Here is a 25001-nt window from a genome sequence, read left to right as displayed (position 1 = left end):
ATAGTCCTAGAGTCTAATATTTTTCTTAAAAAAATGAAATAAAAGGAAAAATGAATAACTGAATTATAAAGTATGTTAGATGACAATAATTGCTAGGAAATAGGGAAAGTGGAGTAGGGTAAGGGAGATTAGGAGTGCCAATGATAGGCAGCTCAGTGTGTATGACATAAAATGATCTGGAACTATATAATACATGAGATTGGATTTGCACTTACTTTGAGTTTGCAACCTTCATTCTGACACAGCTTCCTGACGAGGGCCCCAATGATGATCATAACAGTTTCTCTGATGTCATTGCTCCCAAAGGAACCTTTGAACTTACTCTATTAGCCAAACAGAGATAAAAGAGATTATCAAAACATTTAAACATTTCCAATGGACATTTTAAGAAATGTTTTTTAAGAAACAAAATAACCAATGTCTAAGAAAAATGTTTTTATGTTCCTAGATAGCAAATTCAAAATTTTGATTTGGGGACACTTAAAAATTCACTTTCTAACTTTGAATTAAAGAGTTATTAGAATCTCTCCTTTCCAGATCTCCTTAACATAGGTCTATGAACTTCTGAGAGGTTTATGGATTGGGCTCACTGTGTCAGTGAACCAAAAAAAAATAAAAAATCCGTAAAATTTTGCATATGGGTAAAGAGAAGCTTCATTGCTTTTATCAGGTCCTCAAATGGTTTCATTTTCCAAAAATATTATTATGAGTTATTCCATTAGTTCATAAGGGGATAAGTGCACATTTTGTTTTTTAAATCTTGAACCCAAGAGAAGTCTAGCTTTTATTTCCAATATAAATTTTTTATATTGGAAGATTGTATCTCTTCAATGCATTGTATATTCAATGCCAATAAAGACTTTTGAAATCAAAACAAATCCTCAAAAAATCAATTGTTGAGAATAATCAAGATTCACTTCCTCTGAAATTTTGTTCTATGTTATATTGTATGATAAGTGAATATAATCTTTTTAATTTTCTTACAATACAGTTTATGTTATTTTAAAGGAATTGCAAAGAAGACACTGTGAAATAGTTTACTACAGTTAAGATTAATGAATAGATAATAATCTAATTACTGCTTAGACTCTTAATGAACTTTTTAGCAGCTGAGAGCCTTTATTTTTCCCAGTGTTCATTTGACTTACAATGAGGGCTCTCAGGAGTTCTTCATCAGGATGGGAGGCAAATCCACAGGCATAGAGAAACCTTTCCTGGAGGACAATGCTACTGTCACTTTTGAAATCCAAAAAGTCCAAAATGGCATCTAATGAGTCTGAAGTCTGAGCAGAGGTGACGGCATCTACCAGTTGAGGTCTAAGAAAAAGGGAGTCATGGATATCAATGTTTAGTCCACTTAGGAATTATTTAAATCTCTACTATTCACAGACTCTCCATTGATTTGAGTTTCCTAAAGAAGTGAAATTTTTTTATATAAACAAAAGAAAAATTAATAACTTCCTCAAAAAGACCTCCCTACTTTATTTTAAACCTCTCCTTTAATGTTTCTCTCTGTAACTCAACATATACTTAGAATATACAAACTAATTTTCCTGTAATAGCCTAAGCCAAACATAACTTGGAAATTTATATGCCAAAATTATACACATAAAATTATAAATTAGGTTCAAATTCTTTTCTGTATGAGTAATACATCAGATTTATGGTCTCAAATGTTGATTCTCTTTCTCTAATTAGCTTTGCAAATGTACACATTTCTCAAATGCCTAATTTAACTCAGGCGGTATTACTTAAAGAAAAGATGGGAAATCCTTTTAACTTTAATTTATATCCAAGAGAGAAGATTTTGTTCATTTTTTTTCTAAAAATAAAAAGTACCATGGTATATAGTTCAATGTTCAACCATAATGACTATGTGTGGACAGAGTAGCGCTCCTATAGGCAAGTTCATTTCTAATTATATATACCAGTCATTAGGAATCTAGTTGGGTCTAGGATGGTAAAATTTCTGAAACTAGTTGTCGTACTAATGAATATATTATGTATGTAAGTTTATTCCGCATTGTATAAACACACTATACATGTGGTTAGTGCTTTATACTTAAAAAAAGGGATATGCTTGCACTATATCATTTTGTTCCTAGCAAAAACCTAGTGAATGAAGAAACTGAGAGAGAATACTTACTAGGTACCTATTATGCAAGTACTGCACCAGAAATTTTAGGTGTGCAACTTCTCTTTTACCTTCATTTCTTTGTCTATAAGACAGGACTAAAAATAGTGGTTACCTTAGTATTGTTGGGAGGAATAGATTACATAACCTATGTAGAGCACTTAGAATAGTGCTGGACACGTGGTAAACACTCAATTAATATATATTGTTATTAATACAATTACTTCATTTAATCCATGAAACATCTCTGTCAGTTTAATACTAATATTTCCCCTTATTTATGAGGAAGCAGACTCAGAGATGTTCAAGGCCCCATAGCTGTTAAGTGTATAGCTGGGGTTGGAACTCAGGTTTTTCTGACTCTGGTATCCATGATCTTTTAAATATATTGGTGTTTCCCAAAGTGTTTTTTTCCGTGTGATTCTAGATCTATGAAATGTTGTAAGGAAAGGGCTCTTCGAGGTTATTTAAGCCTAGCAAATGTTTAAGGAAACTTATACATAATAATTTACGACTAAAGATGAAAATTTCTGCAGCCAAGAAAACTATTTGATTTGGTTTCACCCAGCATTTTTCCAACTCAGTTGCTCACAGATTTCTTTCCTCTTGGCATACTGTTAAAATTCTTCAAATTACAGGATACACACAATGGACACTTTGGGAAATATTACATTCCACCATCCTGCCTTTTACTATGCTATAATAATTAGAAGGAATTATTCTCTGTATTTTACAGATGTTGAAAGTGAGGCTTGCAGAGGCTAAATGTAAATAATTTGCCCAAAGGATGGACGCTGTTGGAGGTCAAAATTAAAAACCAGGCCTTCCAGGGGCGCCTGGGTGGCTCAGTTGGTTAGGTATTAACTCTTGATTTCAGCTCAGTTCATGATCTCAGAGTCCTGGGAATGAGCCCTGTTTAGGGCTCCCTGCCCAGTAGGGAATGTGCTTGAGATTCTCTCCCTCTGCCCCTCCCCCTGCTCTCTCTCTCTCTCTCTCTCTCTGTCTCAAATAAATAAATCTTAAAAAAAAAAAAACCAAGTCTTCTAATTTTAGTTCATCCCAGTATCCTTTCTATTACATTATACTACATGTGGGTTGCATATTATATGGTACAATATTACATAAATGCAAGTATCCCCCGCTTTTCCGAAGTTTATGTTAGGCTACTTTGCTTTTACAAAAGACCTACATTAGTACCTGTTTTTGCTAACTAAAAGAGATCTGAAGAAGATTTTCACTTTTACAAAAAAAGGGGGGGTAGTTAAAAGTAAAATAGTATTCAATGTGCTTTGCAGCAAGCCTGTTATAGAGGCAGCCATGCACCGTGAGCAGGAAGAGTGGCTCCACCAAGCCTCTTCCCAAGGAACTATACTCAGGATCTCAGCATCAGGCCACCATAGCTTAGAACTGTGTCTATGAGCATCTGGGCTTTATCTCAATGTATTCTGTGTATGCATTTGCAAGATGTGTCCCAAGGTATCAGAAAACCCTGACAGGTTATTATTATTATTTTTTTTGGTTTGAAAATACTCAAAAATTCTCCACGTAAATTAATGACAATTCTTTGCTTTAAACTATTTTAGGTTATAAAAGGTTTCATAGGGAGGTTCTACTTTTGGGTAGCAGGAGAAACCTGTAATCTGATTTAGGAAATACATCATGAAATAATCCAAATAATTACTATCTTAAGGCTTTTAGGACACAAATAAGGTTAAAGTTTAATGCAATCTCCATTCTAAACTAATGGCCAATTTTTAAACTTTTCTTGTCAGTACCCTTGCCTTTTCTATAAAGACAAATCTCTCTACAAATATATTTCAAAGTTTTATGATTAAAACAGGAGTCTGAGAATTTCTGACTTGTGTATCTTTCAACTTCTAGTTCAAATATTTATTTTTGAAGAGGCCAACCAACTCTGGTTAGTCATATGGAATTCCTATCAATTTTTTAAAATGTCCTCAAAGCAAGTAAATAACAAATAGAATAAAGAATAAACAGACTTTTTGAAAAAAAGCTAAATTCTTTTCTTTGTAGAATTGAGTCCTTTGAACTCAGTGACTACTGCTACTGCTACTGTGTGTGTGTGTATAAGTTGGCCAATTTCCATTATTTACTATGGTAATGGCTAGTTTTGGCTGTTAAATTAATTGAACCATCTTCTGTATCATTGGGGTAATTAGTATCATACAGGTGAGTTTATATTTACAAATCTTTATTATAGACAAAAAAACACTTGTATTTACAAAGTAAATTTGAGAATTAAGTCAACTATCTTTACTCTGTATGTCAATGAATCACACTTCCACCAAACATTCAAATAATGTTCAGATTTCTTTTTTTCTAGATTCTCTTTGACTATATACCTTAGTTCTCAATTCTCTGAATAAAAAAAACGGCTTCGATGGGTATGGCCACTGGATCTTTAATAAAATCATAGTTGGATTAATTGGGTAATGGGGATTAAGGAGGGCACATGATATGAGGAACATTGGGTATTATATGCAACTGATAAATTATTGAATATTATATCTGAAACAAAAGATGTACTATATATTGGTAATTAAATTTAAAATAAAAAAGTCATACCCCTTTTTTTTGTTTTTATAATCAACTTTGGAATATTTTCAAATGTAAATTAATAGGTCCAAACACAGGGGGCAGGACATGCATCCATATCAGGATGAAGTCCTACCCCTTCCTTATCTACTTGCCAATGTGGACCTGATTTAAACTCATAAACACTCAAAAAATGTTCATTCTGAGTCACTGCTAAAACCTTTTGTTGGCACATTTCTGGGCAAGTAATGGTTAAGTTACTGTATTGTGGCATAGCTGTTTGATGAAAATGCAAAACAACGCAGTAATTAATTTGGAAGTTGGCCAGTTGATTAAAAAGGATCTTTCTTGCTTAAAAAGAAACCAATAACCTGGAAATGCTTGTCTACAGACAACCCCACACAAGATTTGGGAACTTACAATACTTCCTTGTTTTCAGCCTTTAGGATTTGGAGGATCTCTTCTCTTTTTGCAGTCCTGAGGTGCTGAATGAAGGCCAGGAAGTTTCTGGCAGCCTCAGCCTTGGAGAGGTTGTCAGGCTGCAGGTGTTTTCTGATGGACTGCCAGTGCTCCGCGAGCTGCAAAGAAACACTGCTGCAGGCTCACATGCCATTTGTGTGCCTCTGGGCATCCACATTGAAAAGGGATGTTATCCCCAGAAATAAATGTTTCCTTGTAACTGAAAGCAGAAGCTTTTTTGTATCTTACCTCAATATACCTGATTGTCACTTGCCCCTCTCACATTTCTGTGACTCTCAGAGACAAATATAGAGGCCTGCTGACCCTGTGTGCAAGTCCTCTGCGGGAGGACCACTTTTGTCTATTAGTACTTAGCTCCAAAGAACTCAGGCTCCTGGGCCAATAAGGTCATTACATAGTTACACCAAGGGAATTATATCTAAGGCCAGGCTTTGACTACCATCTTGCAACTATGCAGAATTTTCCTTAACAGCAGGATATGTTGGAGGGGGAAAAAATTAAAACTGCTAAATTATTGTGCCAGTTTTCTTGTGTACTAGGACCTCACTGAAAATCAGTCTCTGTAATAACTGAACTCCCAAGTCTATCTCTTTATTTTATTGTTTTTATAAAGTTCAATGTTTAATTATGCTGAGGTCTGAACTGTTCATTACTTATATGTTGAGTAGTATCTAGATAAAGGTAATTCTCATACTATTGTTATTCTCTTGTGGTTTTAACAATAGTAAGTAAATAATTCTAATTGGTGACATTCTGGCTTTGAAATAAGCTAAGTAACTGATTTTTCATAGTTTACCACTTTTCCCCTAGTTGTAAATAATGTGTTTAATCCCATTAGTGACCTCCAGCTCTCTTATTCTGGAATAATCAGCATGCTACCAATATTTAAATTACTCCTTCTAATAAGCAATAGACATATATTTTCTCTTTTTTAAATCTATCTTGGTTATCTAAACTTAAGAGGATATTCCAAAGCAAAACTCCAGCTATCCTTAAATAAATATCTACTGGGTCATTTCTGAGGACAGAGAGCACACCAGTGTGAATTCAGATTTTCTTTTCTTTAAAGGGTTGCAATGATGACAATGTACTGAAATTGGAAAAGCAATTCCTCAAAGACATCATCCTTCCTACAATAAGGAAGAAGTAATTATCAAAAATCTAAAATGGTTTATAATATCTAATAACCATGGGGAGAGAAATAAGTAGCTCACAGCATTATAAAAGATGACTGGTTTCATCAGCCACTTTCTTAAATAATTTCCACCTTCATAGCACACATTAGAAAAATTACACTGAAATATAAACTGATATATGGAAGAAAAACAAATAAAAAAAATAAGATTTAAGAATGATAATTCTTCTTCCTTTTTGTTTTTTCCCTTAGTTCAATTTTGATAAATTTGAGAAATTAGCAAGGAACTAATGTCTTATACTTTAAGCAAACTATATATTAGTACTTGATAATTCTACTTCTCTGAACACCAATCATATCCAAGGGAACGGCATCTTCCGGTAGCTACCAACAGAGCATGAAGCCACGGGTTTGCTCTCCTGACAAGAGGTTAAGTATTAGGAAATGTTAGACAGAAAATTTCTGTCTGTGGGCATCGTCACAGGTGACTTATGCAATAAATGAAATTTCTCGTTGTTGGATTGAAAATGTTAACGATGATCAATACTTTGCCTTGGAGATGTGCTATCTCATTTCTGGCCACAATTGTAGGGGCGTTTGGGGTGTGGTAAAGAAGTGTTTTCTAATTTAGTAGAGAGCTTGGTATCCTTTTTTTTGTTCTCACAGCAATACTCGGAACACTGAGCTCAGAGCTCAGTAAAATATTAACCTGAGGACTCACTGCTACTCAGCGGCAGAACTTTCAGGATTCAGATCCCTGTCCATGCTCTTGACACTATATGCTTTCCTCTAATTTCATTAAGCCCTCTATCCCCTCCTGCATACTATTCAGAAGCTGCCCTTAAGTCATAACATTTTAAATTTGGGATGAGTGGATGGTAATTATTTGTTAATCATTGTTGGATTACACATCATCTCGGGTGCATATTGTTAAGTGCTGATGCCATTATAATTCAGTGGTGGTTGGTAGCTCTTTATAAACTTTTTTTGAAAGAATTGACTGAAGCTTCCACTGGAGACAAAAGGAAAACAGAATTTTAAGCCATGATTATGCCCCTATCTGACCAGTTATTCACACTTACAGAAGGGCATCCTTTACACTCGCTCTGGAAGTTCTGTCCCATAATGGGAAGGGCTCTGTACTCTGAATTAACTGCTTTAATTATAGCTGCAACCTGCTTTCCAGGCATCAGTCTTGGGCCTGCTTCAGTGGTCTTCAGCTCTAATTTCTGCCTGTACAACCAAGGAAAAGAAATATCACATTAACAGCTTTCTTTTGAATGAACAAGCTATGATTGTCATTCTTCTGACAAACCAGATACTAATTTATTCATGCTACGTAGGTCCGTGTCTTTCAAACTGCAAATCTCAGTAACAGAAACCTCAAGATAATTATGAAATCTTTCTGGAGCAACAAATTTACTCAAAGCTTTGAAAAATTGAGTCTGGATTTAACAGAATACAGGGAAGAAAACTTGCCCAGATGCTGAGCAAGATGTGATGTTACTACTTCTGAATTTAGCCCTGCTTTCTGAAAATGATGTCATCAATACAACCACACATCACTTATTAACTAAGACAATTAAGAAATATTATTTACTAAATATTGTTTCAATGATATTTTTGCCTATTGTGCTCTTTCAGAATCTTGTCTCTTTCCCATCAAGAGGTAGAGTCTGTATCCCTATCCTTGATCCTGGGCAGGACTCTGTGACTTCCCCAACTAAGAGAGGGACAACTACATGACTTCTAAGGCCAAATCTTAAAAGGAAATTCAGCCTTCATCTGGAATGCCAGAAGTGCATGTCCCTTCAGAGCCTTGAGCTGCTATGTACAAAGTCTGGCTCCTAAAGCCGCCATTTTGAGAGGCCACATGTTGATAAAGAGGCTCATGTTTGTGAACCTCAGTAGTTTGAGTTTTTCCAGTCCAGATAATAAATAGATGAAGAAATAACCTTTGAACCAGCTCTGGTCGGTGACTACAACTACAGAACAGACCCGAGAAGGCATGCCTTGCTGAGCCAAGGCAAGATACAGAATTCTGAGAGAGAATAATAAAATGACTGCTGCTTTTTGCACCACTAAATTGGGAGTGTTTTGCTGTAGAGCAATGGAACCTGACAGACCTGGTAAGTAATTTAAAATATTTATTTTATATGAATATATATGAAAACAATATGGTGCAAAGTAAAATGAAAAATTCTATCCAGATGAGACTTCAAAAAATTTCAAGCATTTATGGTTTGAGGCACATCTCCAAAGACTTTGCATCCACTCTCCTCTGATATTAGAGCTACTTCAGAGAAAGTATTTGACAGAAATGGCATATGATAGAATATATTTAATGCTAGGACACTTCTATATTAAAATACAAAAACAACATATACTCTTAGATTTGAAAATTCTAGTTCTTAAGCCCATGAGGACTTCTTACTAGAGAAATTTTCTCACATTGAAACAACAGGCTTGAATATGGTTAAGTACTACAAATCAAAAATACAAAAATTCTGCCATATGACTTTACTATGGAACTTTTTATGTATTTCTTAACAACAATAACAACAAAAATTTCAAGGAGAGAATATACAAATGCCACCACTTTTCAACCTTACCATTGGAAACATCTAACAGAGAAATTAGAAAATAAACTAGAGTGAATCAGGTAGTTTGTCTTTTTTAAATGTAAATTTTATTCAATAAATGACTGGTACAATTTTAAATGAAATTCTATTAAAAAACAGCAAGTACTTAATATATGCCAGACAGTGGGATCCCTGGGTGGCTCAACAGTTGAGCACCTTGCCTTCAGCCCAGGGCATGATCCCGGAGTCCCAGAATCAAGTCCCACATCAGGCTCTCTGCATAGAGCCTGCTTTTCCCTCTGCCTTTATCTCTGCCTCTTTCTCTCTCTCTGTCTCTCATGAATAAATAAATAAAATCTTTTAAAAATGCCATATAGTACTGTAGATGATGTTAAAAATAAAGGTGAACGAGATATAATCACAGTTTTCAAGAAGCTAATAGTCAAAATGAGGAAGCACTATATATCTATATCTATCTATATATATTATATATAATGATATATATATATATATATATATAACATACCTACATTTAACATTTGTAACATGTATATTTAGAAACCAAACATAACAATATAACAAAGAATAGGAAGGAAAATTTAAATTTCATCATTATCTTACTTTGATACTATATTGCCTGCAATGGTTGGTAGGAAATTCATCCGAAAAGCATGTATCTCTTCTGCAAACACAGCTATAACAAAGCTGTCTTCTATCTTATAGGTAGTAACAGCTGTGCCTTTTGAAGTGACACCCAAGACCTAAATAAATACATACATACATAAATACATATTTGTAGTTGTAACAATCAGCTTTTTATCTTTAAATCAAGTCAAATAGCAAACTCTTTTTTAAATCTTCAAACGAACTTCCCCTTAATACCTTCCCTTCACTGCCCAAACTTACAATATACGAAAATAAACCTTTTCATTTAATATTGTGTGAAACAATAACCTAAACTAAAAATTATAAACGTTCCCAAATTATACTGTTACCTTATTGTTCTATTATTTTAAATTAACTCTACAAAATGTAATTATTTGGATGCCTTAAAGAGAGTAATATCAACCATACCTGATTTGAGGTTGTAAATCCAGGCCTCTCTATTTTGCATGAATCCAAGGCCTTAATTTTGGTCACTTTGTCTTGATGAGCCTGGTATGTCACCTTACAATCCCCAGAGATATCTACCTAAAAAGAAAAGTAAAAATACAATGTTTGGGATTCTCACATGGACCATTTAAATTCCAGTGGGAAGTGGCCTGAAAATTGAGTTTCCTGATATTGCCATGGGGGGCTGACTTTTGACTCATTTTGCCCAGGCTGGCGAGACAGAAAGACAAGTAGAATTCAGTGTTTCCTGAAGCATATGGATTCTTTTCCATCCTCTTTTTTTTTAGTCTTCCCACCATCCTCTTATTGCCCCAGTTATAATAAAGGATTTCCTACTTCTCTCTAACATCTAGTAAGAATTGGACAAATGGCCTGGTCATAATCAAAACCTCTGGTAAATGGGTAATTATGTGGGAAGACAATCTGACTTTTAATTCTGTATCTAGATGTGAATATGTGTGCGCATGAACATGTGTACACATGCTCTTTGACTAGCTGAATATAATTAGAAACCCTTAAAAACCTGTGGGATTAATTCAACTCATTATAAGTCACATTAACAATATGAGTGTGGGCAAATGTAGCCAGTATGGACTGTTTAGCTTCTCTGAGCCTTCCCTCATGTCTCGGCCAGCACCACATCTAGCCTTTATTCTAGCAAACTACCCATATTCCCTTAGCTCAGCCCTGCCATTAGATTTTCTCACCCACTCGTAGGTTGGCTGAATTCAGAAGAGGAAATTCAGACTCATTTCTGCCTTTGACTCAAAGTGTGATACTGGAGAAGCCACTTAACTTCTCTAGTCTAACCTTAGTTTCTTTGTCTGTAAGATGAAGGAGGCTGGTATAGACCACTGGTTCCCCAAACTGACAATGTCTCCAAACTATCTGAGAAAATTGTTATAATACAGATGCTCAGGTCCTGATCTACTGACAGAATCTCTGCGGTGAATCTAGGGAATCCATATCATAAATAAGGTCCCCATAGGATAGTGACGCACAGTGATGCCACTGAGAGGCTCCCCAATGTTTTCTGCATCTTTGTCATTCATTCTATAAGTATCCTTAGTATAATGGATTCTAATTTCTTTCACTCTGTATTTGAGTACAAATTGGGATAAATGGTAATTAGTTTCAAATGTAAATGAGACTTAACCACCCTACTCACCTTTTCTGAGCATTACCACAGTAGTAACTTTTTCACTCAATTTCTACAAATAGAAATCCATATGAGCAATTTTGGTAAGTAAATAATATTCTGGATCCTTAATCTTAGTAAGTACCTCATTGGTGGTTCCAGAGCTTAACTGCATCTGAAACAGACTAGCCAGGCCTCTCTTGAGATTTTCTATGGCCACTGGCTCATTCGGATATGAGTAGAACTCTTTGACCTAGTGGGGGAAAAACAGACAAACATAAATGAAGCAAAAAGGCATTATGTATCAATAGCAGTATCTATCAGTCTGGGAGATAGAGACCTGTTACTTCAAAGCTAGGATTTCTTTTTTTGTGAAGAGAAGCTATTTAAGTTTCTAAGAAGCTAAACTCTGAGAATATGAAATTTTGGGAAATGGATAATTAAGTCTCTGAACATAATGGGCATAGCCTAGGGAAAGAAAGGGTAAACTGATTTAGACTGGGATTTCTGTGAAAGCAAGGATTGCTGAAGGAAGAGAAATCAGGAATATTTTCTTTGAACATATCAATATGTTCCCTTCCTGTCACTCTGTTTGAAACAAAAATGAACCAGTGTTTAAAATAACAAAGAAATCAGTTAGTTCTTGGAAGAGATTGGCAATCATCACACTTGACACTCATAAGCTAGCACAGTCTCTAAGGATTATGATGAGCACCAAAACATGGCCATTGTGCCCATGGACAAACTTCCACAGAGGTGACTTTTGCTGGCCTTCCCAGAGTATTCATGTTGACCCTGAGTATAAGGAGATAGAGAAGGTTGGAGGATTTGAGGTTGAAATTGCTATCATTGCATGGCCTGTCACAGGCACTGCTTTGACTCCCTTCAGAAGGCAGGAAATGAGGTTGAAATGAAGAGGATGACTGTGATTTGTCTGTAATAGTCAATAGCTTAGCTTTGTTTTACCCTTGCTATCTGTAGGCCCAGGGGTGATAACAATCTCTCATACCAATTTGATAATTTAGGTCATGTTTAAGAAACAAGAATAAAAATACAAAGATAATTTTCTGGAAGTTCTGCCACTCTTCACCCTGTATTAACTCCAAACACATCACATAATTTAGAAATAGAGAATGGATATAACTTCCTTGTAAAAATCCCCAAGGTCTCTGGTAATTATAGCTGAGCATTCCTACTGGAAATATCCTGAATGCCTTCTTATTCTCTCTAAAACCAACTATGATTTTTCAAGTAAAATAGAAAGTTCAGAAATTATGCAATGAATTCAGTTAATACCAAGCTCAACAATTCAACCTATATGAAAACCCTCTCACACCTTAGAAGAGAATATTTTGCCTGAATTAGCCAAACCAGTACCTCAAATCTCTATTTTTATTTTCTACATGTACTCTGCCTAGTGACAAACTTACTAGGTACTTTAGCCAGCAATCAATTTTAGTCATTATACTGAGCAAACCTATAAATGTTGGAATTGTGTTTGTCCAGGTTAAAAAGGAACTGGAATGGTGACCTCAGTGTCTGAAAATCCATGGTATCATATTCTCAAAGAAATCACTGGCAATTTCTCAGACCCAAGGCTGTTTCTGATGTTCTATTTTGTACACTGGGTCTTTTTTCCCTCTCAGAATTACAGTGTAACTTCCTTTTCAAATTTCTGGGAGTGTATCTCCAGATATCAGGACTACTAAAGGTTCATAGGTGGATTGCTTAAACCCAGGTACACCCAGAAGGACTCTCTTACTGGCAATATGCATATGCCTATGGCCTGTGACTTTTGTGACCTGAGTTTTAAGTACTTCAGGAGGCAAAAAAATGAGTTTTTAAGTGGTGAAATTACTTGTACAATCATCAGTATCCTCACTTTCCTTCCAGGCTATAAAATGATGCCTGGAATATTTATATCAAGTTTTACTTGAAATTTCAGGAAACCTAGTTCTTTGATTTAATTTTTGGGCTATACAAAAGATTAAACACTCTTTTATCAGTAGCCCATGCCTATGGATCAAGTTTTGCTCTTGACTGCTAGGTCTCTAAGAAAACGGTATTAGCAACTTTATTTCTTAAACAGATGGAACAATGTAAACTGGAAGACAAAAAGAGATTTTTTTTCATTCTTCTATTGGTTTTTATTGGCTCCCTAAACTAGAAAAGTGGACAAATATGTTCTCCTCACTTGTACGACTGCTATCTTTGGGGCCTAAATTCTGTTCTTTTAGTGTAGACCAATGAGATCCAAAGTGAAAACAGCTCTGGTATCCATTTTAGCTAAATGTCAAAATGCTTAGAAGTAAGCAGGCTCTCATAATTAAAAAAAAAAAAGTCAGAACTTTGCAGTTCAATCCATGTGGCTGTCACAGCAATAATCTTAAATTCATTATTTTGTAACAGGAATCAAATAAGTTTTATTATATTCAGGCCATAAAACTGATTTACTTCATTCAGTTCTGAAATGAACTCTGAATATCTGAAAGCACAGGACTCTTATCTGAATTCACAGTGCCCACAGCTTCTGGAAAGCAACAGTGACACCATCTAGTTATACAAACTAAGTCTTTAAACCAAGGAAACCAAAAACAGAGGAAGATGGGTGAGCTGAGGAGAAGGAGATGCAGTGCCTCTTTTTATCAAATTTTGAGGGCCAATTTTAACTTGGAATCAGTCAGGATTCATTGTATTTTTTCCTTAGGAAAAAAAATGTTTCTATATATCCCCTTAATTAATATATTCTTTAAGAATAAGAGAAACAGCCAAAAGAAGCAAAAAGAATCCCAGCAAACAGACTAATCATTTTATTTAATCTACTTAGCTGGGGCTATGTCTCTAAATATATCTTTGATATATATCTAACTGTATAGCTAGGGAATGACACATTGGAAAGCAGACAAGTAAAGATATATCTGAACAACCGAAGGATTTCAGGGTGTCACATTTCTTATGGAGGTTCAATGTGTATAAAGGAGCCATACTGCCAGATTCAGAGAACAAATCAATACCTAGAAACAACCCAAAATAAAGGGCCAACTAAGCAGCCATGAGGTTATTTTAATCAATACTGACAGTGAAAACCAAAAATGGAAATCTGGTAATTATCCAGTTAATTGGATTAGCATTTTAGGCCCAAAAAAGAATCCATGCTGTAACTGGAGGCATCTTTTGCTTGTCAGTGTTAATCAACATAACCAGGTAACTGTCATGTTTCCAACTTCACTTATGATTTGTAGACAAAACTAAAGCCATGCCCAAACATGTATGTGGGGAAGGTGAGTGGACATGGAAAAAAGATGATATGCAACAAATAATGCATCTGAGTGTTTTAATGAGTTCTCGCTTATAATGTAAATATAAGAGCTTAAAACGGGGGCTCCGACAGGACAAAAAAATACATGCTGCTGAGCATCCTTGAAGTCACAGAAATTTCAGGAGGTAAAACTTAATTTGAGCCTGAGGTAGAACATATTTTTTAATAAAACTGCCAATCAGCAGCTCAGCCTTTCCTTTCATAATCCTCTCATAGAAAAAAAAAAAAAATCCTCTAGAAAAAAAAAAAAAATCCTCTCATAGTAGGCTGAAGTGATCCTTTAAATAATGATCTTTCTGACAGTGATGTGGCTGAAAATTCCACATGGCTTCTTAGTCTCCAGGGTCATATTTTTTTTTCCAATGAGTACTTTATCATATCATTGATAGATACCACAGTGCACTTTAACCTGAGGCTATCGTAAATCATTGCAATCACAGCTCATGTAGAATTGGCATGTTGGAGTCACTGAAATAATGATGTGGCAGCTTCATCCCAGCCTTTGAACAGTGAGGGCACTGAGTCCTTTTGTGTGTGTAACAAAAGACTTTGTACTCAACTGCTATCCAAGAGGCTATAAAATGGTAGGTTGTTATTAAGATTATAAATGAAACTAATATTTTATGGGCTCAAGTGTCTTTCCACACTGGAAGGCAAGAGAGGAAAAAAATGGTATTTCATGTTTGTTGTGTCATATGAAAATCAGGTGAGTTAATAGATACATTGGAGGATAAAACAGGTCAACCAAAGAGGTGGTGCTTCCCAAATCCTTATAGCTGAAGACAATATAATGTGGAGGTTTCCAGTCTAGCCCCTGAAATCAGACCTTCTGTTTCAATCCCATCTGCACTACTTGCCAGTTGTGTGACCCTAGGCAAATTTCTTTACTGCTCTTAACTTTGGTTTCCTCATCTATTACGAGAGGATAATAAAGCAGCACCTGCTTCCCAGAGGTGTTCATGAGGATAAAAAAGATAATTCATGCAATGTCTTTGGCTTCCGGTGCACAGTAAGTGCTCAGTACAATTTAGCTATTATTAAGCAAGCAATAACCAAAGTCTTTCTCAAAGTTCAACTCATTTTAGCCCCATATACCCTTATAGATTCATTCCTTTAGTTTACATTCATTGAGTCCCTACTATGAGCAGGCACTGAATATACAGTTAAAGACACAATTGCCGCCCAATGCTGACTGCAGACAAATAAAGAGAGGATTTCAACATGCTGTGATAAACACTTGAATATAAATAAGTCTAGGAAAGTATGGAGTTTGGGAGAATATTGGGAAAGTCTCCTGGAACACTAGGTTGGTGCAAGGCACGGTTCTGGGTGCTTTGGGGAGGAAGAGAGTAGAAGGTCATGAAGGAGAGAGGGGGGAGCTGGAATATACATAGGAATGGGAATTTTCTCTACTGAAACTCATAATCTAGCAATGAACACAAATGACCAAAAGAACAGTGATAGGGCCACAAGCAAGCTACAAGGTGTTAAGAGGGTTCTAAAGAGGAGTGGTTATTTCCAACTGGTTAGAAGGACATAAACTTTATAAAAGAAAAGGCCTGTGAGCAAACTGTTAGGCATGGTAAGTATTTTGACAAGGAGAAAAGAAGCAGCCTTGAGATGGGGATTCATATTTGGTTGTAGAAGTAACAACACAAGAATCCCTTTTCGGTGCCTTATATAAAAATGTACATCATGATTAGCAATATATCACATGTCTGAAATTTATAATTTAATGTATTTGTTTTCACCTTTATTTGAATCTAGAAAATGTGAATCTAGAGACATTTTAGAGACATGTAGCACTTTAGCTCTGAAGATCCCTTACTGTTTTTCTCCTTTGGTACCTAAAATCGAGCTTTTATCTTTACAGATACATTTTTATGTATATCAATATAATATCTATACTTTTCAAAAGCCCACATATGTAATGCCTAGTAATTCACTGATCACAATTTTGTCTCAATTTCAAACATTTAATGACCAGTTTAATAGACTACAATCAAATCATAAGTTATGCACATTCTACAGAATTCTCTGAGCAAACTTTCAAATGGATATTATAGTGTTCATTAAGTACTTTAATATATAAAATGCTTTTCAAAGTCATAGTTTTAAAATAAGCTCTAAGTGCTTCTTTGAAAAAATCAACTCTACCTTAGGAATGCCATGCCCTTTAAAATGCTATGCCTTTTCCATTTTGTACATTAGCCAGATACTGATATTCTCATGAGCTAATATCACTAATTCAAGTTAGATCATTTCAATCTCATAATTTGTCTACTTTCCTAAATGATGTACACAATCACCTGTGATGACCTAGTGTTTTAATACCTTTCTAATCCTTCCTAATTTAAGAAGGAATATACCTTTTAATAATGCATCTCAATAAACAAATACTTGATTCCACTATAAAGATTTTCATAAAAATAGGAAACAAGTGGCTAAAAACATAAGTGAATTCAATGCCTTGATTTACATCTGAAGCATTTAATTTGCAATCTCTGCTTATTTGTTCTTGAAAAATTTCCATTTACTATGAAAGTAATGATATTATGATTACCTCAAAATAATAACTACTGAAAGGAAGAAAAATTTAAAGTAGAAGAAAAAAGATGGAACACCCCCAAAATCACTTATACCTTTCCATGGATTAGATGAAGGAGTACAGGTCTTTGTAAAGCTTCCAAATTTTTCTTTCTTATGATTTTGGGTGGGTTTTTTCCTTTGAAAATGCTCTTCTCTCCTCTCTGCTCATTCACATTTTCAACATTTACATCTTTCATCTGGAATCATGGAAATATACCTGTTAGAAAAATTTGCTATGTCTATTTCCATCACAGTCTCTTAGAAAATAAAATAGGGTAAAGCAATAAACAGCATTGGCCATAATGTATTCTGTTGTTTTTCAATTCATGATTTATAGGACTTAGCCATTAACTTTAAAAGAATGGAGAAGGCATCCAAAAATTAGGTTTTTGAGTTAGGTAAAAATACTGATACTTAAATCTGTGAATTCAGGTTTACAATAATTATAACTGGAAAGTGGCTCTTTTTTTTGTCACTATCACTCTCAATCATGTTGACTGTTGCTGTCTTCTGGGTCTCTTCACTTTCTTTACCATTTTTTGAAAGGGATTATAACCCATTATACTTCACTTATATATGCAAAATTAAAGATAAACAGTCTGATTACTGAACAAGGAAGTGCATAATGTTTTCTGCAAAGTACTTTACCATTCTATTGAGAAATGGCTTACAGAAGTGGATGATGAAGTTTTGATCCAACTTGGAAGACACAACAGCTATTAGAGTCATCCAAAGAAGCAAAGATCACTTGACATATGTATTACAATGACACCTCATTAGGAAGTTTATCAACAACTACTTATCAGTTACAAAGGAACAAATCTTGGTCCTGTGTACCTGTTTCACACTAACATGTGGAAGAATAACTGACTTTACTAGAGAAATCTATTGCCTTTAGACCCTTGAAAACAAATATGGAATCATTATATATTAAAAATGAAAGTTCAAGGCCTCAGTGGCCATCTAATTTAAACTCCTTTCTCAACACATAAATCTAAACTATCATAACTGACCAAATACTGCCATGCCAGACAGCACCTGGTTCTTACCTCAGGAAGAATATAGAATAGGTTCACTTCCTCATTGGTAATTCTATCTGTTATACGAAAGAATTCAGCAAAATTGAGAGCTCCCAATTTATCTCTTCTTTCAGTTAGAGTGATCTTAATTGTGTTTCACATGATATGGGTTCTAGACTTCTTCTCACTCCTAGAACATCTCAAATGGATTCTAATTTAATGCATATATTAATGTGAAATATAGAACTGGATATCATGCTATAGTTACTCACCAACATATGCCTTCTTTTGCTTATTCAACAACTTGGAAAGACTAGATCACTTTTGATTAGCAAGAACTTCTAAACTGTAGATCTATTTATTTCAGTGATAGATAATAAACTAAATGGATATATAACCAAGAGCACAAAACAAGTGCTGTCCAATGATACACTTCACAAAGACATGTAATCTTTGCATCTCTGATAGAAAATACCTACAGTGATTTGGATCAGTTGGTCATCATCTCCATCAGGATTCCTCCACAGTAAGACGACGTCCACATTAGACGAAATTCGGTAGCCTACACTGTCTTGTTGTTTTCCTTTGCCCCGATCAAGAAAAACTTCAGTGGAATATGTGAGTTTGTACAGCCGGTCATTATTTAATGAGAGACCAGTTGTGTGACCTGCATAAAGATCGTGACACAGTCAAGGTTCAGTTGTAAGGTACCTGTCAGGCAAGGGACTGTACTTTCTTGCTATCAATGCATTCCTCATTTAGCAAAGCGGTGCCTAGTAGGAGCTTGGTAATATTTGCTAAATGAAAGATGGTTCTATTCTCCAACTGCTGAAATATAGACTTGAACAACAACAAAAAGAACAACTAATAAACAAACAAGCTTCCATTTCAGAAAACTTTAGTTTGTATTCCTAATTGATAATTAGATAACCTAAATATTGCCCTGGCTGATATTTCCTTTTTTTAAGGAGATATCATATTGCTTTTAATTATATGGATATGATTTCTCTTCTCCCCCTAGCTTTATTGAGGTATATTGGATATGATTCCAAGTAAAGATTTAGCCAGGAATCATTTTACAAAATTAATAAAAAAACATTTGTAATTAACATATCATTTCAGTGCAACAGATCAATGTTGAGGTAATTTTAAGGGTTAGAAGGCAGTTCCTTATTGGGTATTTAAAGACTATCCCCTGAAATGTAATTTGCGCTACTAATTATAATAAATATATTACAGTTTATTTAACCTTAGTAAACTTTTAGTACAAAGGTACATTTCAAGGCTACACTATGTAAATTTAAATTAGCTGCTCCTGAATAAAGTAATGTTTTACTACGTAAAATCTTAGTACAGGTTTTAATATGGCAGAGGCAGTTAAATGTCAAATAGTATAGTGAGCCAAAATAATTGATATATGGAGCAGCTCACGCATTCTCTAATTCAGCTTAACTTAACCCAAAGAAATGTGAAGGAGTAGGATCAAATATTTTGAATCTGATGGGGTAGATACCATTATTAGTCTCCTTTTATAGATAAGAAAAATGGAAAGGCAGAGATTATGCATTTTACCCAAGGTTACCCAGTCAGTTAGTGATAGAGTCAGGATTTGAACCCAGGCTGTTTGGCTCTAGAGACAATGCTCTTCCTTTACCACACACATCTAAACCTTTAGGTTGAACTCTTTCATTCCTAGGGAGTGAGTTAGGAATTTGCTCATATATTCAACAAGGAGGTATTTAACACCTACTGGGTGGTAGGCACTTTCCTAGGTTCTGGAGTGATACCAGTTAATAAGCAGACAAAATGTCTGCCTTTGTGGAGTTTACATTGAATGAGGAGGAGATGGGCAATAAAAAAGATTATGAGGAAATTATAAAGTATTAGAAATGCTAATGAAGGGAAATGAAACAGGAAAGATAATGGGAATGCTGAGGGAAAGACCATCCTGAGAAGGTAATATTATGGGCAAAGGCTTTTAGGCTAGCCAAGGGATATCTGTGGAAGGAAGAGCCTCCTCCCCACTATCCCCACACTTTTACCTACTCCTCCACCACCCCTTTCCCACCTCCCTCACACACACATAGAGGTAATAGCAAGTTTAAAGGCCCTGAGAAGAGCTCAGTGCAGGTGTAATGGAGGAGTAGCAGGAAGGCCAAAGAGATTGGGATTAAGTGAAAGACACTACAAGAGATGAGGTCAAATAGATGCCTATGGGTGACAGGGAGATTTGCAGGGACATGAGTTAGAATTGGACTCTGAGTGAGATGGAAAGCCCCTGGAAAGTTTTGGGTGGTGAAATTGTGTTCTAACAAACCTTCAAAGAAAAGAGATAAGGAGACAAGAAATAGGAATCTAAAAAGGCCAGGAGAAGGAAGCATGGGAGGCAGGTATCTAAGAGTATACGTACAAAATCAGACTGTGTCCAAGCATCAAATCACTCAGAACCACAGATATAAGATACAGAAGACCAAAAACGTCAGGAAAAACCTTGAAGGAGACAAAGTCTATGACTACCTCTTGCTTCTTCTACCTCCAACTCTTCTACATTTTAACTGGTGATACTGCTACACGTTCAAATGTTAGCTTTCTGGCCAGGAAAGACATTTTGACCAGATAGGCCTTCTTTTTATGATGCCTATCAAATTCCACAGAGGGCATAAAGGAAATATACGTCTTATCTAATCCTCACAGCAGTTCTGAAAGGTAAGCATTATATCACAAGCTGAGAAAAGCTGACTCTGCTTTCAATCCAACATAGCAGATAAAATGCAGAATCTGATGTTTAAATTACTGAGATCCAAGTTTTGTGGACTACACAAAGATGTCTGTTTGTTAAAATAACTACAAAAAGTTTATAAGAAGATAGCCCCTCTTAAATTCCAAAGATTTCCAAAGTATCATGTTGATCTTTTTTCCCTTTTACTTTACCAGTCCAATGAATGTGAAAACAGACAATACATTATAGATCAGTTCTTGACTCTGATTTGTAAGTGATCAAAAAAAATAGGCCTCATTTTAGATCTTTTTCCTACTTTGTTTTTTATTTTTATTTTGTTTGATTTATTTATTTATTTATTTATTTATTTATTTATTTATTTATTTATTTTTAGAGAGAAAGTGTGGGTTAGGGCAGAGGGAGAGACAGAATCTTAAGCAGGCTCCACATTCCGCGCAGAGCCCAACATGGAGCTCGATCTCATGACCCTGAGATCATGACCTGAGCTAAAACAAAGAGATGCTTAACTGACTGAGCCACAGTGGTGTCCCTTTCCTTTCTCTTTTAATTGTAGATAAAGCCTAAAAGGATTAAAATAAGTGGAGTGTGCTGTAATATTGTCCCTGTTATCCTTTCCTCTTTAATAAGTAATTCTCTGTTTATGTTATTCAGAGATCTGGCAACACTGGACAACAGAAGCATATTTTATTTATTCTGTTCATTTATTTCTTTCTTAGGATGTTGCTCTACAGAGTATGCAAAACGGTACTTTTGTAACTGAGATTAGATAAAACCTCTTCAACGTGCCCCTTCAAATCCATTTTAAAATTTAAATGACTTAAAAACAACAAAACTCTCAGTTTTAGTCTGTTAAGAAATATCTTAAAATATGCATTTATCAAAACTAGGTAAATTCAAGGTGAGATATAAGACACATGCAATAGTGATAAGGATAGGTAATGGGATTTAGGATTCCAACAGAAAACTATAAGGCAAAAAGTAAGAGTAGGATGAAGGATAAGGGGGAAAAGATTGGAAGATGATTAATGAGAATGAACTGAAAAGTGAAGGTCAGGCTAGGGACTGAGAGAAAGACAGTAAGTGAAGGGACAGTTCCGGTTTAGAGGTAAAAAGATTGAATAGAAAGCTCATGCCTGGGTTAGCAAAAGTAAAAGTACTATAAAGGAAACACGAGGAAAGCACTGAAAATAGATCCACCATGACAAAATATGATTGAAAAAAAAAGTAAGGAAAACTTGAGTCTTTAGGACATTCACGAACTCAGCCTATTCTCTTCTAAAGGAACCCTAGTCCCTACTAATCCCACCCCTCCTTCTTTTCAGTACAACCTGCACTCAACATCCACCCAGACCTGGGGATTTGCTAAACAGTTGCATTTATAATTAAGTTTGTGATGGAACAGTTAAAAAGTAAAAATAAATAATTTTTTTAAAGTTTGAGATAGATTGTGAGGTGATACATGAAATCCCAAAACTTACAATGGCCTGATTTAAAAATGGACGATTACAAGTAGTTTGTTTCTTAAGTGTCAATCATTACAAAGGGTAAGGAATCTATAATGAAGTCATGGTAACATAATACAAAAAGTTATTACATCCAGGTAGAGAGAGCTGTCAAGTCCTGTACTTTTTATTTATAACATTTGACATAAGTAGCTTGTAGCATGAAGCCAATGGTGCTTAAACTTTGGGGCCTTCACTTGGCCAAGCTCCTTCCAAGATCTTGGAAGAGAACTCTTGCCGTATCTTTTCTTGCAGTAACATTTGCAAAAGTAAGATATTTTTGCAATCTTTTCTCGAAGATGGCCCCTAAATTGTATAAGCTTCAGGTTATAAAACTCCGGAGTTACCATTGAGCTTGTACACAACAAACTAGCTATCTGTCATCTTCTAAACTGTAATTCCTGTATGTCATTGTCATGTATGTGCCTGGATGTGTGTGCGTGTGTCTTAGAGTCTCTATATGTGCATGTGTTGGAAAACATCAAGTTATCCAATTTTCTCCTTTATAGAGTGGGAAAAGATAGAAGTGTACAATAACTACTATAGTTCAATTATTTTTCTCAAAATAATAAGGGTATAAGATTTGCTATTATAGTATATAAATCTTTCATATTTCAAATGCTCAAAAATTTACTTAGCAGATAATACCAAATAAGGACTATATTTTTAAATAATAAACACTTTAGAAACTGATGAAAAATATTATCTTTAGTTCCAGAGCCTAAAGTATGATTTGCTTAACTGAAATAATTTAAATTTAGCCCTGCCTTTATTTCTTCAATAACAAAGATTGTCTCTCAAGAGAAATCTTGAGACAAATTTCACTTTATGATCAAGAACTAGTTATCCCAAAAGTGTTTTAGAAGTTTGCAAGTGAATTGTTTTATGTCACTTAGAGTACACAGTTATTAAAACTGGATCCTATCATGCTAAGTTATGTGTTAGATTAACTGGTTTTTACAGTGTGTCCTCTTAAGAGACTCTAAAAGTGATTAGTTTGCATCAGGGGCCACACTTAGAAATCCAAGGAGTTTGTTTATGTTCTAGCTGATTTAAAACAAGATTCCATATTAATACATTTCCTTCAGCTTGCACTAACCATCCCTTATAAAATATGTTTGTTCTAAAAGGTATCAATTCATATGTTTTTTAAAACCAACTTCATTTTAAAGTAGAAACTATAACTAGTAACACTATTAATCCAAAGATAATAAGTCTTATTCCTTAAATCTACACCATGTAGCTTTATTTTCTTTAATTCACTAAGTATGATAATTCTCACTTTTGAAAGGTAATTAAATGCATGCTTTACCATTTCATTCATAATTCTTTGGCAAATCAAATGCCTTTTTCATTGGGTCTAATTCTTCTTGATGTCACATTGCTAAGCAACTACAAGGAAATTTAAAACTGGATTTTCAAAATCCTCTTTTACAATTCAAATGAAGGAGCTGCATTCACTGAGTGACCAACAGCAGCAGGTAACAATAGTTGGCATTTCTTTTCTCCCTTTTAAAAATAGACCATGAATGAGAAATTGAAGCAAGGAGCACATTAGTCTATGGAACTGAAACTAAAAGGAACCTCTGTTTTCTTAATGTATGTAGGAATTTGCATTTGGTTTTCATTCCAATCCAGGCATGCCTTCACGAGTATTCCAAAGTTATGTAGTTTTGAAGAGGGTTTAGTTAGGAACTCTTTCACTATTTCTCTCTCTCTCTCTTTCATGCACACACTGATTAAAATTAAAGTTTAGCAAAAGGCAACACAAACTTACCTTTAACAGATGCTGAATATGAAGAAATGAAGCAGAGAAAAAGCACAGCGAGGAGAATCATATTGACTAGCTACCCTCTAATGCATCCAGTTCCCAGCCAGGAGTCACTGAGAAGTGGACTCTTCTGATGGCAGCCAGGAAGTGACCCTCCTCAGAACCTGCAACAAGCATGTTTATCTTTGGGGAAAGGTCAGATTCCAAACTCCAAAATGAGGACCTAAGTTCACCAAAGAACTCACTATTAATGATTAAACTTAGGTGGGCTGTAGGTCTTGGTGTCTCATTCCATTTAATTTTTTTTTAACTCAAGAAGGAAAATCAAGAAAAATTTCACTTTTGAGATCTAAACCAGTCTGCCTTCCTATAAATTCAGAAGTGCTGAAGGACATTTGAGAAAAACTGGTGGCAATACTTCTCTATTCAATACACAGTATCATTGTCCTATATTAGGTACTTATCTGTATATTTTGCCACTTTATGTGGGAGGGTGGTGAGGATTCTCAACTAAGTTAAATCTTAATTGAATTTTATTATGTCTTTTTGGCCAACTTGGAATTTTTTTTAATACTGTGTGGATGCTATTATTTAAGAATCACTCTGAATTTTAGGATTTATTTTTAAATTTTTAGGTTGTACTACCACCAACTACTTCAAAATAATGTTATAGCAGATAGAGGTTTCCACTTTGAAAATTAGATGGTTCTCTTTATGTGTGAAACTAATAGGGTTGTAGCAAATCAGCATTATCTATCATTAATATGCTAGCAGGCCAATTGAGGATATTATAGTAGACCTCTAGCTCTTTCTATGACAGGAAACACTTGTCTGAGTCCTCGGGCTGGCTGGTTGGAGTCCCCTATGCTTTCTGAATCCCATTTCTAGGAAAAGATTCAGAGGTAGAATTATAGCCCTTAGCA

At 35.0% G+C, this 25001-nt stretch overlaps 1 protein-coding gene across 1 annotated transcript in view; it reads right to left on the bottom strand.

Moving 5' to 3' along the window:
• LOC121493255 (microsomal triglyceride transfer protein) overlaps window positions 1-24241 on the bottom strand; it is a 44890-nt gene extending 20649 nt beyond the window's left edge. The window contains exons 1-10 of the mRNA XM_041759021.1: window positions 24085-24241; window positions 18545-18732; window positions 17100-17243; window positions 11284-11391; window positions 9962-10078; window positions 9509-9648; window positions 7388-7538; window positions 5111-5268; window positions 1149-1317; window positions 216-323 (exon numbers count right to left, since the gene is read on the bottom strand). Coding sequence (XP_041614955.1) covers window positions 216-323; window positions 1149-1317; window positions 5111-5268; window positions 7388-7538; window positions 9509-9648; window positions 9962-10078; window positions 11284-11391; window positions 17100-17243; window positions 18545-18732; window positions 24085-24145 — 1344 coding nt within the window. The 5' untranslated portion in view covers window positions 24146-24241. The remainder of the gene's footprint in view (window positions 1-215; window positions 324-1148; window positions 1318-5110; window positions 5269-7387; window positions 7539-9508; window positions 9649-9961; window positions 10079-11283; window positions 11392-17099; window positions 17244-18544; window positions 18733-24084) is intronic.
• Between the last annotated feature and the right edge of the window lie 760 nt (window positions 24242-25001).

Source organism: Vulpes lagopus, chromosome 6, assembly GCF_018345385.1.
Source record: "Vulpes lagopus strain Blue_001 chromosome 6, ASM1834538v1, whole genome shotgun sequence".
Lineage (NCBI taxonomy): Eukaryota > Metazoa > Chordata > Mammalia > Carnivora > Canidae > Vulpes > Vulpes lagopus.
Note: the sequence above shows the minus strand (reverse complement) of the source record. Positions and strands in the feature narration are given on the sequence as shown.